At 41.8% G+C, this 18299-nt stretch overlaps 1 protein-coding gene across 4 annotated transcripts; it reads left to right on the top strand.

The window, feature by feature from the left end:
• Positions 1-173: 173 nt before the first annotated feature.
• Positions 174-16802, top strand: LOC110494514 (GATA-binding factor 2). 4 transcript variants are annotated; one of them, XM_090205995.1, is made up of 6 exons: positions 174-595; positions 6486-6944; positions 7933-8505; positions 11327-11472; positions 14889-15014; positions 15745-16802. In XM_090205995.1, the coding sequence occupies exons 2-6, from the start codon at positions 6719-6721 to the stop codon at positions 16042-16044; spliced, it is 1371 nt and encodes a 456-aa protein (XP_090062121.1). In that variant the 5' UTR covers positions 174-595; positions 6486-6718; the 3' UTR covers positions 16045-16802. The 4 variants fall into 4 exon arrangements, with proteins under 4 accessions (XP_090062121.1, XP_090062120.1, XP_090062122.1 ...); XM_090205994.1 differs by lacking the exon at positions 174-595 and adding an exon at positions 6076-6196; XM_090205996.1 differs by lacking the exons at positions 174-595; positions 6486-6944 and adding an exon at positions 7400-7841.
• Positions 16803-18299: the final 1497 nt, after the last annotated feature.

Here is an 18299-nt window from a genome sequence, read left to right as displayed (position 1 = left end):
TCCATAAGGAACTGTTCTGCTTACTGATTATGAAGTGAAACTGTAGGCCGGATAAACCTTATGACTAAAATGTTTTTAAGAATGAACACTAGATACCCTCCTCCACAATCCATATCAAAATGGCCAAAGCCAGGATCCGGAATACAAGATAGAGACTGGTTGACGCACCGACCGACATCGTTACGTTGCTCCAGCCTCTATACGTCTATGAAGTTCTTTCTCGTTTTCAGTGGAGAGAAAGGGGGAGTGCAGAGATTGAAAAAGTGAAAGGGTTGAAAGGGAGAGAGAGAGGTCGCTAAACTGCTTGCCAGCTGACAGAACTCTTGGGAAAGAGCGACATAACTTCTACAGCAGCATCACCAATAAACGCGGATTGATTTTTAGGCAAATCTACCACCTTCATCACTGTGCGCATAACAGGGAAACGTGCTAGAACTACGCCGTGTCAGGCAAGCGAAACGGAGACCCGGTTATACAAGACCGAGTCTCTCATTATTCCTCTCCCAGGCAGAGCAGGACCGAGGCAGTTTGTGTCCATCTAGCCTGTGCATCGCGAAGAACAGGGATCAGCCACTACATATGCAACCCTCAAGTGGTAAGAGCTATTCAATATTTACATAGGGTATTGTGGTAAATGGAATTATTTAGGATATATGATCCTTGCAATGTTGTTACTGGTTGGGGTGCATATTGCATAGTTGTCCATCAACTGAAATACAATGTGAGAGAGTAGGCTATCCAAGCTTTATGCCAGTCAAAAATAATGAACGCGCCTATGTATCATTTAAAATGTACTACATTATAGGCCGCAGAGAGCCATGGCACGGCACTCGGAATGGACACGGAGTAGTTAGAATGTGAGAAGAACAACATGAAATACAAGCCATCACAATAATGACAACAATGGACTACAATTGGAATGTATTTTATTCAAACTGTTTATTATGTGTTTATCATATAGTTTACCATTCAGAATAATTCGTTACGCAGTTACAGCAGTAGCCTATCTAATCCAATTGTGCTATTATATGATGCGATTATGTGCTGTTTGCATTTTTCTGTCAAATCTATAATTACGACTATCAAACAAGTTTTCCTGGTTTTCTAAACAATATTTTTTATAAGACTAAATAGACCTCAAATAAAATAGTTGAAAAAATGCATTGAGACTGTATAGGCTACTATGCCTACAGCTAGCTCCTTTGAGCATTAGTTATTAGGCCTACTGTTTTTTGTAAATATTATGCTATATAGACTAGGAACATAACATAATGTGATACTTCGAACATTAAGTCATCTGGTAGAGCTAATATAGTCCTCCCGAGTCCCCCCAAAATACCTGCCTGGTATCCCATATGAGCAGAAGAAGAGCATCGATTATAATTTGTCCAGATTAAATTCTTAATGGTTTAACAGTGTTATGTATTACATGGTTATTGCGAGTATCCGTTTTGGAATGACCTGACTTAGTGTGATCTGATTTTCTGTACTAGATGTTCATTAAGTATTTAATAGTTCATCATTTAAAATGTGAAAATTGCTGTGTCCTCGGGTTGTTCTAATGGAATTATGCAGATCCAGATAGGCTAACCAATCAAGGGTGTGAGATCAACATTGGCGTTATATTGACATATGTCGATGTATCCACTAATCAATCACCTGTGCTTTCAACCGCATTAACTCCAGAAAACCCCTTTCATCATAAGAAAGGGCAAAAACGTCATGATCTCAGCGCTCGAATAGAAACAGGGGCGGAACTGTTGTCTTGAGCAGGCATATTTATTGCCCCGGTGAGACTGAGATCATCTAATAAAAATGACGCTTTCACTCGAAACTCAACATGTGGCCCCTTATGGTTACTTATCACATAGCAGTCCCTCACATGCCAAAGAGTTAAGCATCCCTTTTATGTGTCTGTTTGTGTGTGTGTGTGTGTGTGTGTCTTGTGGTCAACTTCATATAAATCAAAAGTATCACTTACACCTAATCTAAATAAACGACCCTCAAATTATGTCAAGGCTACCAGTGAGATACAGGAAGCCAACATGTACAGAAGTCCATCCATTAATGGGCCATTATAGCTAGATTTGCCTACTCCGAAAATAGTAGTTTGACTTCTCCAATATTCAGCTGCACCTCAGTGTAATTTATTCAAATAAAACATATACCAACTTCAAAGTAAATGGATGCAGTTTAATGTGAGGGTGAAAAGGCATAGCTTTCACATCTCGTTCTGTGTTCCCATGCACTTCCACTAGGATGGGCTGGGTGTTGGGTGCGTGTGTCTCTATAGCCCTTAGTGCCCTGGCTCGATCTAATTACCCATGAGTAAAGGACAATAATGCTTCAGCTGGTTTGTGTCATTCTCCTCTCCCCAGCTCTGCTTATCTTCACAAACCCCTCTGTGGCTCTCACTACCACCCCACTCCCCCCCCCAGCCCGCTGGAAAATGATAGATGACCAGGAGCAAAGGGAAGAAACAGGTTAAGAAAGGCAAGCTCATTTCATAACAGCACCTGTTAATTATTTGAATTCTCTCTGTAACTCATACACTTACTCTTGTTCAGTAATAACAACCATACCTTAGCAATGGTGGTAGGGTATATCTTCAGCATGTTTCAAAGCTGTCCACTGCACAGATTCAATCCTACAGCAGAAAAGAAAAAAAAACTAGGAATTGACATGGTTTTGCTACTATTGTATTGTCTTTCATAACCATGCCTGTGTTTGCTATGTAAAGATAGCCAATTAACATTTATTAGGAATAAAGTCTTTCCCTCAGCTATAGGTACCCTTGCTTACCTCCAAGGGTTCTGCCGCTCTAGTAGTATCCCCTGTGAGACAATTCTGCTATGTCCTTGAGAGAGGACCCCCCCTCCCCCCCCGGCCCCCAACCCATCATCCCATCCTTTGTTCCAGCACAGATACAAATGGGATTAATGAAGGTATAAATTACAGAGGAGTAAATCCTGTTGAGTAATCCATTTGGCAAACAAGCAAAACAACAATGGAGAAGCTTGCTTGCTGGGCCTGACCCACCCAGTCCCAGCCAGACAGCACAACGCTGAGAGGAGCACAGCACCGAGGACAGACAACAACACAGACAGACAGCAGGGGTGAATTACAAACAGTATGCATTAGGGTGAAGGTGTTGTAAAATGATAGGTTTTTCTTGCTATGATCACTATATAGGATTTGGTCAAGATGTAAATCAAGAATAATTCATATTTGAAATTTGAGTTGGTACATGACTATTAAATTGATGCATCATAGTTTGAAGAGATCTATTGTGTTGATGCTTATTATTATTTATTTTTAAAGCAGTTGGCATGAAGTTCTGCACTTTTTTCAATGGAATATCTGTAGGGAATATTTATATTGTACTTTAGACCTAGCTACGTGCCATAGAAAATTAGACCAGCTCAATGAATCGACAGACAGTTGCACATTATACATAAAAAACAATTTATTAAGACAAATCTCCTCACTGCTACACCTGTAATTTTCTGTAGCTATATATGTCTCATTTCAGGAGAATGTCTGTATTTGGGTGATTACATAATTAGAGAGACCCCTGGGTGTGTTAAGACCCCCACATACGTTAATTTGTTGATTTTAGGATTTGACGCACAGAGAGCTGAGCTCATCATGTCATGGCCCTTGGCCAGTGCCAATGACTGAATGTCAAGCTACACACACACACACACACACACACACCATACAGACATGCTCATATCAAAGCCCAAACTGCGCAAATGGCTTTGCTCTAACATTGCGTTAAGCATTCATGCATCCCTTTTTAACAGGTTGAGTAGAGCGCATGTAATTACTTCACATAAGCTTGGCCAAAACATCACTGTATTTCTATCAGAATAAGTGAAACTTGGTCCTCGTTGATCTCGAGGCTTTTTTGGAACGATTATAAAGTTCATGCGCTGGTATTTTTTCCCCTTTTCTGTGATGCTGTGACGTCAAGTCGCGGCGTCAGAGAGGCGGTCAGTCTGGGCCCCGAGCTCCCTCCAATTATTGCATGTCAATCACGCACGCACGCACGCACGCACGCACGCACTCTTTATTACAAAAGCCACAATAAAACAAATCATTTTTAATATTCAATATCGTTAAAGCATGGCACGAAATGCCACATTTTTACCATAGTGGCTAAGCCAGTATATCTCGACTGACAAATTCATCCTGGATGCATTTCCTTTGGAACAGGTAGGTCCTACATGGCATGTCCATGTAGTGTGTAGCTACAGTTTTTCATCACATTATAATAAAAGGCCACTATACTTGTAAGCCTACATATTATGAGTCTCAGATGCTCAGTTGGTAGCATTTAATTGAGTAGGCGTTTGCTTACCTAAGGCATGAGGATTTCTAATCTATACTAAAGTAAATCACATATATACCTAGATATTAGTCTTTGGGTAGGCTATGCAAATGGGGCAATTATAGGACAAAGCCTACCTGGTTATATTTATTTTTTATGTAGCCTTTATTTAACTAGGCAAGTAACAAATCAACAAATTCTTATTTACAATGATGGCCTACCAAAAGGCAAAAGGCTTCCTGCGGGGATGGGGGCCTGGGATTAAACAATCTAAAACAATATAAATACAGGAAAAAACATACATCACAACAAGAGAGACAACACAACACTACACAAAGAGAGACCTAAAGACAACAGCATAGCAAGGCAGCAACACATGACAACACAGCATGGTAACAACACAACATAACAACAACATGTTAGCAACACAACATGGTAGAAGCACAAAACATGGTACAAACATTATTGGGCACAGTCAACAGCACAAAGGGCAAGAAGGTAGACACGACAATACATCAAACAAAGCAGCCACAACTGTCAGTAACTCTTACTGATTGAGTCTTTGAATGAAGAGATTGAGATAAAACTGTACAGTTTGAGTGTTTGTTGCAGCTCGTTCCAGTCGCTAGCTGCAGCGAACTGAAAAGTAACAGGCGGCACTCCTGTCTTTCTGCCTGAGTTGGGCAAGCCAATTTGTTTTAGCCCACGAGGAGATTGTAAACAAGAATGAACAAAGTGCCGCTAATGGTCACCAGTTGGTTTTACGCAAGTGAGGCCTGACGCCCTGTCTGCACCACCAAGTGAGAAAAAGGCGCTATTACCATGCCAATAGTGTTTGATCGCCCTATTTCTGAGACAAAACCAGTGTTTTCACAAGAAGAATGTCGTGACTACTAATTAAAGACAATTAGGCGTTCACAACATCGGCCCACTTTCGAGGTTATAAAACACCTCCAACCATATTAATCCTAGAGGTGCTGAAAGTTGTATTTATTTGAATTGCAGTCTCATGTGAAAACTCACACTTGTAATGGTTGTTGTTCTACGTAACATTTACATGATTGGCATATATAATATTTGTAAAGTTTGTCCAACCTGCCGATGCAGTTCCTCAGGGCATATGCGTAAAACAAGGCATTATGCGTAAAACCAACCACTTTATTCATGAAATACAGAATAAAAACCAACAGTGCTTAACTAAAATACCCATCATTATGTTATGATGTCTGATAGCATTTATATTAGCCCACTAAACCTGTAGATTAGAAAATATAATCATGGTTGTTTTAATTTAATTAGCCAATTCAAAATAGCATTGGCATTCACTTCAAATTCAAGTTTATAGTATTATGATGCGTTCTCTAAACGTGGTATAGGCAAGGCTAAGCAATGTAATAGACTGCTCTAGAACTTGGTAGGTTTACATTTTAGTTACGATTTGCCTCCATCTTGGCTGTCCACTTCTTGAGTGTTGTTAGAAGAAGACCTTATCAGAGCCCAATTGCTCATTTTGTGAGTTTCACGAGAGAGAAAAAGACCCCCAAGAAATTACGACGCTGATTGATATGTCTTTTAGTTTTTTGGTCCCGAGCATTACTGTTTCTACAGCAGAATGGAAATTGAAAGAGCTGGGATACATGAGCCAATTGTAGCTATACTGATCTGTGGTTGGCTTACAGGAGGTCACTGCTAACGGGTGACTCCGCCCCGGCTCGCTTGATATTGAATTTACTGGCGCCAGTCGCATCAGTACAGCCACATTTCATTAATGAGCGTGCGCCCGGGTACCTCACGGATCAGGCCTTTCAGAGATTAAAATGTGTTTGAACAGCTGATCGTAGTTATAGATCAAACTTTCACCAGGTATATTCAGAATAAGTTTTTTTAACGGAATAAGATTGGATGCAAAAAACAGAAACTTGCAGCAATGTTTTTTTTTTTTACTATTTAAAAAAAATGATACATATGAATGAGTAAAAGGGATTCAGTGGTAGACTAGCCTATCTATACAATCAATGTTCCTCGGAGGACTGAACATATATGGATAACAACAATCTCTTATCTTTTGTAAACATCCCCGAAGGAGTTCTACAAAATGGGCTGGCACCACCTTGTGTATTAAATTAGAGCATTTTGTTTTGTTTCATTGCAGGTGTCAGTAAGAGCCAAGACGGATCAAGGTTTCTATATCTGAAGCAAATAAACTATAAGGAGAGTGTGCAGAAAACCCATATCACAACTACGTCCATATTTTTCTCCACACTTCGGGACTGTTTAAAAGTGCTTGATCCAGGAGAAGGACCACAGAAAGATAATTTGTATTTTGAGTAAAGTAGGCTACGGCGTTTTGGTTATTTCTTGGATAAGGAGATCGAAGACTTAGTTATGGAAGTCGCAGCTGATCAATCTCGTTGGATGGCGCATCACCACGCGGTGTTGAATGGGCAGCACCTGGACTCGCATCACCACAGCCTGACCCACAACTACATGGAGCCCATGGCGCCGCTTTTGCCCCCGGACGAGGTGGACGTGTTTTTGAACCACTTGGACTCTCAGGGGAACCCCTACTATGCCAATTCCCGGGCTAGGGTTACATACAGCCAGACACATGGTAAGACGCGCTCAGCCTTGTGACTAAACTGTATTTGTGTTCTAGTCAAGTCTGCTTTAAAGCTGTAGTTAATTGCGAGAGTTTGCGAGTTACAATACGATTACATGTTTCCTTCAACCCAGCCTGTTGCTTTCAAACTCATTGATGGTAGGCCTATATTATTGCCATAAATGGTTATGTGTGATGCGCAAAGCCCTTTGACACAGAAAACGACGCCGGACCAGTTAAAAGTCGCCATAACAGTCCCTTATGGGACTTTTATTTATTTATTTAATCCTAGGACATTTTGTATTTTTTTTCCCTTTCACGGGTAAGCCTATATGTGAATTAAATCACTCTAACACATCTATGTCCATAAACGTGTAGCCTAGGCTTATATGTATCTGACATACGGCATGGAATCATTAAATGAGAATTTCAAGCAATAAATAGCAAGAGGAAAGGGAAGTATGTCATTTAACCCCTCTCTGTTGGGCCAGGGGTTTCTAGAAAAGTGGAGAGAGAGGAACTTCCGGATATAATATAAAAGCGCAGAATTGCTAATACCATTCTTTAGCCCAAGTTCTGGAACTTGAGCGAAGACCAGGCATTGGCCATAGGCAAATAGCAGTTCAATCAAGGCCTCTATAAAGGTCCGATTTTCTCCTCGTGGATTTTTTTCTTCTCAGTTAGGCCTACATGCTTTCGGCAATAAGCATGAACATTTAAATTAGTAAATATGTCGTATAGGCTATGGCACGGGGCTGTTGTAGCCTAACTCTTGTTTTAGCTTTGGCTGGTGATTGTAAAATGACGTGGGGTTTAAGTTAGTGCCCTGTAGGCTACTTGATTAACTTTTACACTGTGAAAATGATAACTCGATGTCGTGTTTAAATAGTTTGGAGTTTGCATCAACAGGTGAAGAGACAGCACTTTTACGCACTCTGAGAGAACTGGACCAATCGCTTTCGATTAGTAAAAATTCATAATAGCTTATTTCTATTTCCAGCTCGCCTTGGGAGTCAGGTTTGCCGGCCACACCTCATCCACAGCCCTGGCATTCCGTGGCTGGACAGCGGGAAGGCGGCCATCTCTGCTGCCCACCATCATAACGCATGGGCAGTCAGCCATTTCAGCAAGCCCGGACTGCATCCTGCTAGCTCTGGCTACCCTTGCAGTAGTAGCTCCAATTCTGCTCCCGTGTCTTCCCTCACCCCTGCGTCCCACTCCAGCCCGCACCATCTCTACAGTTTCCCTCCTACGCCTCCCAAAGACGTGTCCCCGGACCCCGGCCCTACTTCTCCAAACTCCAACTCTGCGAGAATGGACGAAAAGGAGTCCATAAAGTACCAAGTGTCACTCGCAGACGGGATGAAAATGGAGGGTTGCAGTCCTTTGCGCAACAGCCTGGCTTCGATGAGTGCCCAAACACCCGCAACGCACCTCCCTATCCCGACCTACCCATACTCTCTACCAACACCACATGAGTACGGCGGCAGCCTCTTCCACCCCGGTAGCCTGCTGGGCGGATCTTCATCCAGCTTTACGCCGAAATGTAAAAGCAAAGCCCGGTCATGCTCAGGTGAGTTTCATAACTCTATTCCAAAGGTTACCCTGTACCTAAAGAGTTTGGTATAATTATTTAAGTTTTAAGATACCAATATCTGGGCCTGCATGTTTAACGATATAAACTTGGCCTATAGTTTGTCGAAACGCTTTGGAAGTGCATCGATTTCTGTCAGGGCACATACAATAATTAACATACTTTAAATTGATTTTACTTGTAGGGCTATAAATGTTTATTTTATCTTGAAATATCTTGAAATAGTTTGGGTGGTCCATCCAGTATGTGTTTCGCTGTCAAACGGTTGGTTGCTGTAATAGTTTATTCAGGTTCTTTTACCAGCAGCGTTTCTTTCTCCTCAAACCTGTTTCAGCGACTCTTATCTATGTTCCATCGCATACGTCACCACTTGTAAACACCATCCACTTAAAAGGGTCACTTAATGGGAATCTAACATGAAACGACTAATCAGGGTCACCGATTACAAACGCAAATATTCAGGACCAGCTTGAACATGACTATGGAGTCGAGGCAAAGAGATGATAGCCTAAAGTCAACAGTCACCAAAATAGAAATAGGGAATTCAACGTGAAAATGTATTTTCTCGTTGATTATTTGGCTTATAGTAGGATATAGTATTTTTAAGAGGGTGCTGAATATAATAATATTTCAGTAGAAAATGTAATAAGGCTTAGCTATTGTGCATGTTCTATCAAAAGTGCTACGTGGCCTTAGCCTATAATCATTATTTTGCTACTATTTTTAACCATATTCAAAGTGGACGTTTTTATGTTTATCTGGTTTAGATGCTGAACATATATCCCACCAATGTCCTTGTTTGGCAGAAGTGTTCACTTCCAGTTGTTTTCTTTTAGAGTAGTTCTTTATTACACTTAAAATGCAGGAGTCACGACGCTCTGGCTCCTACCATATCCTGTAGCCTATACTTCTGAGTGAACAAATCACGACCTCCACCCCTGCCCATTGCTTGCCCCAATACTAACAAAGCACCGTCGCGATGCGCCGTCACAGGCGACAGAGCCCTGCTGTTTGTGTTTTTAAGCATGGCCTTGGCCCAGTGCGCTGTGATGGTGAGAAGGAATGAAACCCAGGGTTAAGGTAGCCTACTCTAGTTGAGAGGATGATTATACCACTAGTGGTAATGACCACATGAGTCACAACAAAGTCATAATACGATATTTATAATTGATAATAACGATATTATGATACTGTAATAATAGCCGTTACTTGTATAAAAGTTTAGGATCTTCCAAAGAGCACATCACCTTCAGAGAAATGAATACAAATCCTAGATAATGAATTAGATGGTTAATCAAGCCATCACATGAGCTCATAGGGAGACATTTATTATTGCAACAACTGTCTCCATTTAGATGATCACCAGAGCTCAAAGTGCTATTGTCTGACGGATGCTTAGTAGTTCAATACTTTGTGAATGGTAGATTGGTTATGCAAATATTTTAATTCAAACACTTCACAAATGTTTTAAGGGGATTATTTAATGCAAGAAAAGCCTACTGTTTTGTGAGTTACTCTCCAAAATCAGTAACTATAAGGCCTGCCATTAGCTACTCTTATCTGTCAGTCCCATCTTATGTAGCAGTGATTGATTGTTGTATGAAATGGCCACAATGACATTTCAGCAGTCAGCACATACCTTAAGACAGTGTTGTCTCTTGTTTAAATAACCTCAAAACAGCCCTCTCTGCTCACCTACCTACCTCTTCTCTCGAAGGGCAATGGCCTCACACTCCCTATACTCTTGGCCAGTGCGATCTCAGTGTTCTCTCCCTGTGGAACCTCCCCAAATTACACAACAATTCAACAGCTTTAGCATTTGTGGAGCAGGAAGGTGATGTTGTATTGATACTGGTGCCTCTGCTGGACTGGGAGAGGGAGTCAAACACTCAGAATACACTTCAAAGTGAACACTGCCATTGTCCAGAGCAGATCCCTCTCTCAGGTTTCGATGGGACTGTGGGTGTCGCTGACATTATAATAAGACATGATGCACCAGCAACCTCCCAATTTACTGAGCCTGTGCATTAAACGAAGTGAAACTGAGAGGAGAGAGAGTGAACACCCATTTGTTCTCTGCAGCTGAAGCTGTAGAAGTGGGTGAAAAGGCTTGAGCACTTAATACTACAGAGGAGCAAAACACAATCAGGGTCACCACTAAATGGGTCACAGTTGCTGCCAGGTACACAAACCTAACAATGAACACATTTTGTAAACAAATGTAAATGGAAAAAGAGAAGCCGTGTTGATATAAAGTGATACTGAGCTATATTATGGGATTCTATTTGGTTGAGACCACAGTGTGGTCAGGCCCACATTTAATACTACCACCAGCAGCACACACTTCTGTTTCCTATCATGTGTGCCTGCTAAGCTGATGAATTATGTAGCTCTAATTTGATGGTGTCTCACATTCATCTGTTTGGACACCTTTGGACACGTCCTGGCTGTCTCTGGGCTTCCGAACTTGGATCACTTTACATACAGGTGTCTGTATCCATGGAGATTCGCCCTGAACCAAGCTGTACAAATGACAGTCATATGGATTGTCCTTGGCTGGTACACCTGCACACTGAGACACTGTCCTCGAGGGGGGGGGGGGGGGGGGGGCACTAAGACTTCATATTACACTACTAATGAAAAGTGGCTCCAATAGGCTCGTTAGTACCTGTCTGTCCTCCTTGGTGCTGACGACTATTGTCTTTAATGTGAATCTGTTACAGTTTAGCTTTTGATGGAGTGTGAACTTTTTAATTATATAAATTTCCCTTTGTCTTCCCTCCACTTGAATTCTGCTCAGAGGGGCGCGAGTGCGTCAACTGCGGTGCCACCTCCACCCCCCTGTGGCGGCGGGATGGGACGGGTCACTACCTGTGCAACGCTTGCGGCCTGTACCACAAGATGAATGGCCAGAACAGACCTCTCATCAAGCCCAAACGCAGACTGGTGAGTCCCCGTCTCTCTCCTGTCTACCCCTCCACATCTGAGAAAGGGGGCCCAAATAGAGCATGAAGCAGATACCGCCAGGACAATTCCAGGAAAGTTATATTTTCCCTATGATCTTCCTGGAATTGTTTGTCCCTCTCACCCCCTGCTGATCCCCTACACCGCCTGTTACAATACTGCTACTATTGCCATTGTTACTGCTATTATTATTGCTGGTACTTTTGATACTGTCACTGATACCAATGCCCATGCTGCTTTAGTTATCACCACACTGGAGTGAGTAAAAAACAGTGCACACACACAAACACTTTGTCCAGTGTTCTGCACAGGCATTTAGGAGCAAGGAGTATTCCAAGCCCTGTTATTTTTAATGCACATACACTTTTATAGATATTTGTTTGTCTCGGACCAAAGTATTATTGTACATTTAATGTTCAATATTATTAATCATGATGAGTTGTTTAGTTATCATTACAAGTTATTTAAAACAAATATATATATATTGGTTCCTGCTTATTTTGAAATTGTTTTATTTCTTTCATTTTGTATTCAGAACTCTGACTAGGAATCATAACTTTGATTCTATAGGAGAGCCTTACTCCCTGGTGTAGTGGGGCCAAGAGGAGTGGGTATGCTCCAATTTTGCACAAAAAAACTGTAAAAAGGCCTGCCCTGTGTGAAATCTTTTATGAGTAACATTGATATGTACTCTGAATGACCTAAAATGATAATTCCCATGTTGGTCTTTCATAGTCAAGTAGGCTAACAGTAGGCCACATGAGATTGATCAATGCAAATAATCATTAGCATCACTATATTTGACCTGTTCCTTAGTTGTTTGAAACCGGGACGTTATACGTCCTATTATGAGGCAATATCTTACCTTGCTTCAAAGTAGCCAAGCCAAAATTCAACCATAGAAATGTTGATCAAAATATTTAAGGAACACATCCTTATGTACTCTAACATTCTATCGTTTTTCAAATTAACTTTCTTTAATTTTCTAGCAGCCAAAGGCATTATCCTAGTCATTTTAGCAACCAATGATAGTTGTTCCATCTTTCGATCTCCCCCTTTCTCCATTTTTTATGTGCTTTGCAAATTTCATTTTCAACATTTGCATGTATCTTCCACTACATCACTAATTTGGCATTTTCAGTCTTACCATCTCAAAGTTTAAAAAGATATTCATGTTTCCCAAAAGTAAATTGTGAAAAGTAATTAAGGCTACTTTCAATGCCAGTCCAACTCCTAACTTTTGGATAGCTCAAAAAAATGTGGGCTAAGCATTAAAGCAGTAGATTTAGGGCTCTACTCAATCCATATGGAAGTTCATCATTACAAGTTACAGCTTGATTGAAATTTAAAGGCAGTGTTCCCTCCCTTAGCAGACACCGCATTTATGGTAAATCTGCATTTAAACACCATTTTTCTTTTTACAAGAAAATGGTTTTACTTTATTTTGCTTCTCTAATGACTTTTTCTAGCTTCTGTTTTCCTCAGCTAAACAGGTTCATGAGTCATGATCAGTAGATGTTTTACTCGCCACACCTGGTTTATGTAGACCTATAGGCTTAATCTGAATAGTTTAGTTCTGATTAGACGTTCAATTTATTTCACATAATTAAATCATATGCTACTATAGGCCTACATCATATACATGTTTCAATCAATAGCTTATACCTTAGTATCTAATTCAATCTGTACTTAGACAGTTATACTTACACTTATACTCCTCCAGTCATGCAGTGCCAAAGACACATTAGTTGGATAACCTAATTGTAGCCCAATTCCCTCGTGTTTTTAATGTATGTGTGTAGCCTAACCCATGTGGTTACCTTGAAATCAATCATTCAAAATGTTCAACAAATTGAAATGGTTGTTTGCTTTACCATTGCTATCTTCCATTGAGCTAAATGTAATGGGATGGTGAGCATGGTGAATAGGGTGGGATTATATTTGAATATGTTTTGAATAACTGTCTTTCTGAAATACATCGTTTCTTACTGTATTAGCAACATTGTCAGCATTAGTGGGACGAGTATAACTCATTTTAGCGCTGCTTGGTGTAAATAAACCTTCTGCATTTTTCTCCTTGGCTGCGCGCCTCTGCCTAGTTCTTCCGATGAGAAGTCCATTACATTTTCCATGGGTCGGTCTGTGGTCGCAGCTTTGCATTTTCAGCTCAAGTGTTTTCAGAGTTCAGTTCAAAGGGCATCCAGTTGTTTCCTATCCGGATATCTGCCCGGGCCCGATAAGGAAGCCAGGTTCCCCGGTGTTTCCGCCTTCAACAAACCCCGCTGCATTTTTCAGGCCAGACTTTGACATGTACTGTAGAGCGATTATCACAGCACTGTAGGAACCAGTTATGTGTGTGTGGAGAGAGAAAACGTGAGGGGGGGGGGGGGGTTGGAAAATAAATGGATTGTTTGTCATGCTGGGTAAGCAGTGGCACAAGCTTTATGCGTCGGAATGCGAAGTGTTTTTTGTTGTCGTTTTTTACATTCCGTGCGTCGCCACCGTTGTCTTTATTGGGGATGTTTTGAATGAACAACTATGATATGATACAATCTTAAATGAATGAAAAGGAAAAACACACATGCAGCATCATGTCTGTATAGTTATTGTATTCTGAGTTGAAATGTTTCTTATTAAATTGATCTGTAATGGACACAAAGCGCATCGGCAGACAGGACCCTGGTATTGTAGACGTCTTAGTTCGGGTCGTTTGATTCTCTGGATCAAGGGAGAATCATGCAAAAAGACGGCATACATTATTAATGTGCCCTATCTATTTTTTTAATTAAATGAAATATGACAGCAGTAATTGGTAAAAGATAGAAACAACGCATTTAACTAGAAACAGCTTTTGCAGCATTGCACAAATTGAAAAATTGAATTAAGCTTGTATAGATCACAGAATATATTCAATTAAATCAATACAGATGTGACTCCCTTTAAGCAATTTCATGAGTCTAACTGGCGCTGTCTTTGATGTTATTTGTGGATGTAGCCCTGAGAGGAGGTTGGTTGGAGAATGGCCTACACAGCAACACAAAGTCATAATACTCATCACCCTAAAAGATACATGGGAAGATATTTACCGAAGAGAATGTTTTATTCTGTTGTTCAATGCGTGATACTAGTTGATATGGGTAGATCTGGTGGAACATTACAGTAGGCTTTTAAAACCAGTGGTTTTAAGTTCTAAAATGTCCTATAAATTCCGAATGAACATTTGAAATGTAGCCTTTGGCTATGCCTAAATCGTCACGGTAGTTAATTTCAATAATCGTATTCATGTCATGTTCACTTCCCTCGTTGACCTCTGTTGCCTAATACAATGATCAAATCAGCTAACATTTGAATGGCTTTATTCATAATGTATTAACAGTATGCGTTTTTCTCCTCCCCAGTCCGCTGCGAGACGAGCTGGCACCTGCTGCGCTAACTGTCAGACCACCACCACCACCCTTTGGAGGCGCAACGGCAATGGCGACCCGGTGTGCAACGCCTGCGGGCTCTACTACAAACTGCACAACGTAAGTAGCCTGACCGCTTACATAGAAACTGGGGGGTGAGCTGGTCAAGTAGGCGGACAGCTTGTATCGATTGAGGAGCCGGGGAGAAAGAGGCTGGGGATGCAAAGTCTGCTTTCCCTGTCAAGCAGAACCCGCCAGTCGTTTTTTCTTTCTATTAACCCATCTTTGTTTCAATGGGGGGTGTTACTCCCAGGAGAGGCTGGAGGGTGGGACTGTCATTCAGGGTAAAGGCGTCAGTTATATTGATGCCAACTTGTCTGAGAGTAGCCCTTTCAGGTTTAGCGTGGCTTCCAGTCCTCATGTATTCATGTTCAGTGAGAGGATTCTATTTCATTTTAAAGACAAAAGTGTAAAAATGCTCATGCCTTTTAATGTGGCTTGGTTATCCAATGTCTGTTACATCTGTTCCACAATATTTATGGCACATCAGAATTTTTTCTCATGTTTATTAAAAAGGCAATATGTTTTCCATCATAGTTGTTTAGATTTTTCTAAATGATTCACAATTACGAGCGAAGCTTGACAAAGTTGAATATAAAAGGATTGAGAGTGCAAGAACATGTCCAATGACTAAATAATTTAGTTCTGGACAGTTTTTTAAAACAAGAAACAGGTATTTGACATGATATTGAAACCCACAAAATATCAATATGAAGCCTACTCCAATAGCCTACTCCAGGCTTGTCTGGCTTCTCCTTAGCTAACATCCCTCCTCCCTGGCTCTCCACAGGTCAACAGGCCAATGACCATGAAGAAGGAGGGCATCCAGACACGCAACCGCAAAATGTCCAGCAAGTCCAAGAGGGGCAAGCGTTCCGGAGATGGCTACGATGAGCTGTCCAAATGCATGCATGACAGGTCTTCTCCCTTTGGGGGTGGCCCCGGCCTGGCTGGACACATGACCCACATGGGCCACCTTCCCCCCTTCAGCCACTCCGGACACATGCTGCCAACTCCCATGCCCATCCATCACCCCTCCTTCAGCCATCCCCACCACTCAGGTCGGTCGCCGGCCTGGGCTGAGCACTGAAGCCTCCTGAAGCGCCTGCATCAGGCCTTGCCACCACCACCACCCCTCCAACTCCATCACCACCACTACTGTGGGACAACATAAAGAGGACTGCGTCTGTTTTTAGAAGGGTAATAGTAATGGGGATCAACTATCAGTAGGACATTGTTTTGCCTGGCCTCATTGAGAGATTGATGAAGAGGAGACGTGACTGAAGGTAGAGAGAAAGTGAGAGGGTGAAGGGGAATGTGGGTATGCTAAGTTGTCCCCTTCAAGTGTGTGGAAGACGAAGACGCATTGGTGCGAATGGGGACATTCATGGTTCTTTTGCCTTTTTTCTACTAAGTCACTTTGGTACCCCCCCTCCCACCCTATCAGAGAAGAGATAGGGGAACCACTGCTTTCCCCTCTTAATCTCCCCACTGACTGGCTGCTGTGGACAGACTGTTGATACCGTAGGAATGAAAGACTTTCTGACCCAGCCTCCCCACACATGTACACACACACAAACACCACTGACCCCTCATCCCTCACATGCTGGAATACACACCACCCACCTGGTCCCCTATTTTTAACAGATTTTATTGAAAAAATAAGCAAGCAAACAGAGCAACTATTGTTGTTATAATTGCTGTTATAATTATTGTTATGATAATTTATTTTCACTCTTTTTGCTTCAGAAAACATGACTTATCTTAGACAAGACATTGTTCCTGAGCTGTACGTGTTTATAATTTTTCCATCTCACAACATTAAGGAAATAAAGTTTGAATTATAAATGATGAGTCCTTGAAACTGATTATTGAAATGTATACATTTCTCTGTTTCTCAGTGTTTCTTTCAGTCTCTCTTATTCCCCATCTCTCTTTCATATACACATTTAAAATTGCCTTAAAGGAACATTTCACCCAAAAACTATCTAATCCATTGTTGACATAGTCCCAAAATGTTTTGCATGTCAGAAATCAAGTTTTCAAGATAAATATCAAAATACCAAAACGCAACTGCCATATTTCTGTATTTATAAAATTATATACAGTATCTTGAAAACTTGATTGCTGACATGCAAAATATTTTGGAACTATCAACAATGGACTAACAAAACAAATACCAAAATATATTTGTGAAAAGGTCTTGATTCCAGCTCTATTTCTAAGTGATATCAGATGTAATGAAGCCAGCTCTATGTTCCCCAAAGCGTGGTAATGGTTTTGTTGGGCTCCTCGCCTGAGTGATGTGCTGCTGTTTATAGAAGGCCTCTTTGTGGAGCTCAGGCCCCAGGGTGCACCACTGTGACCCAGACAGCAGGCTCCAAACCCAGGGTGAGCACAGGGTGCCCACGTCACACATGCACACAGTCACACACTAGTCTTTCCTGACGCGCACACATGTTCTTGAACACAAATACACATTTTAATTTGATTCCTCCCTTATTTCCATTCCTTGTGTCCCTCTCCCCTGCATCTCCCAGAATGCACCTCTCTGGGTCATGGTGCGTTGATTAGAGTGAGAGGAAGGACAGCAGGTCTTTAGTCGGAGAGAAAAGAGGAAGGAAAGGCAATCAGGCGACCCGTGAGCAAACACGTGGGGGGCTGTTTGGACCCCTCACAGACAGATGTTCTCGCAGCTGAGGACTGCAGGAAATTCTCTCTCTCTCTCTCCCTCCCTCCCTCCCTCCCTCCCCTGATGAAACCAAGATTCAACTCTTTGGCCTGAATGCCAAGCATCACGTCTGGAGGAAACCTGGCACCATCCCTACGATGAAGCATGTTGGTGGCAGCATCATGCTGTGGGGATGTTTTCAGTGGTAGGGACTGGGAGACTTGTCAGGATCGAGGCGACGATGAATGGAGAGAGATCCTTGATGAAAACCTGCTCCAGAGCTCTCAAGACCTCAGACTGGGGCGAAGGTTTGCCTTTCAACAGGGCAACGACCCAAAGCACACAGCCAACACAACGCAAGAGTGGCTTCGGGACAAGTCTCTGAATGTCCTTGAAAGGCCCAGGCAGAGCCCGGACTTAAACCTAATCAAACATCTCTGGAGAGACCTGAAAAAAGCTGTGCAGCAACACTCCCCTTCCAACCTGACAGAGCTTGAGAGGATCTGCAAAGAAGAATGGGAGAAACTCCCCAAATACAGGTGTGCCAAGCTTGTAGCGTCATACCCAAGAAGACTCTAGGCTGTAATCGCTGCCAAAGGTGTTTCAACAAAGTACAGAGTAAAGGGTCTGAATACTTATGTAATTAGCAAACATTTCTAAAAACATGTTTTTGC

This window comes from Oncorhynchus mykiss, chromosome 17, assembly GCF_057628025.1.
Source record: "Oncorhynchus mykiss isolate SJ-2025 chromosome 17, ASM5762802v1, whole genome shotgun sequence".
Taxonomy (NCBI): domain Eukaryota; kingdom Metazoa; phylum Chordata; class Actinopteri; order Salmoniformes; family Salmonidae; genus Oncorhynchus; species Oncorhynchus mykiss.
The sequence above is the reverse complement of the archived record's forward strand: the minus strand, read 5'-3'. Positions and strand labels throughout refer to the sequence as shown.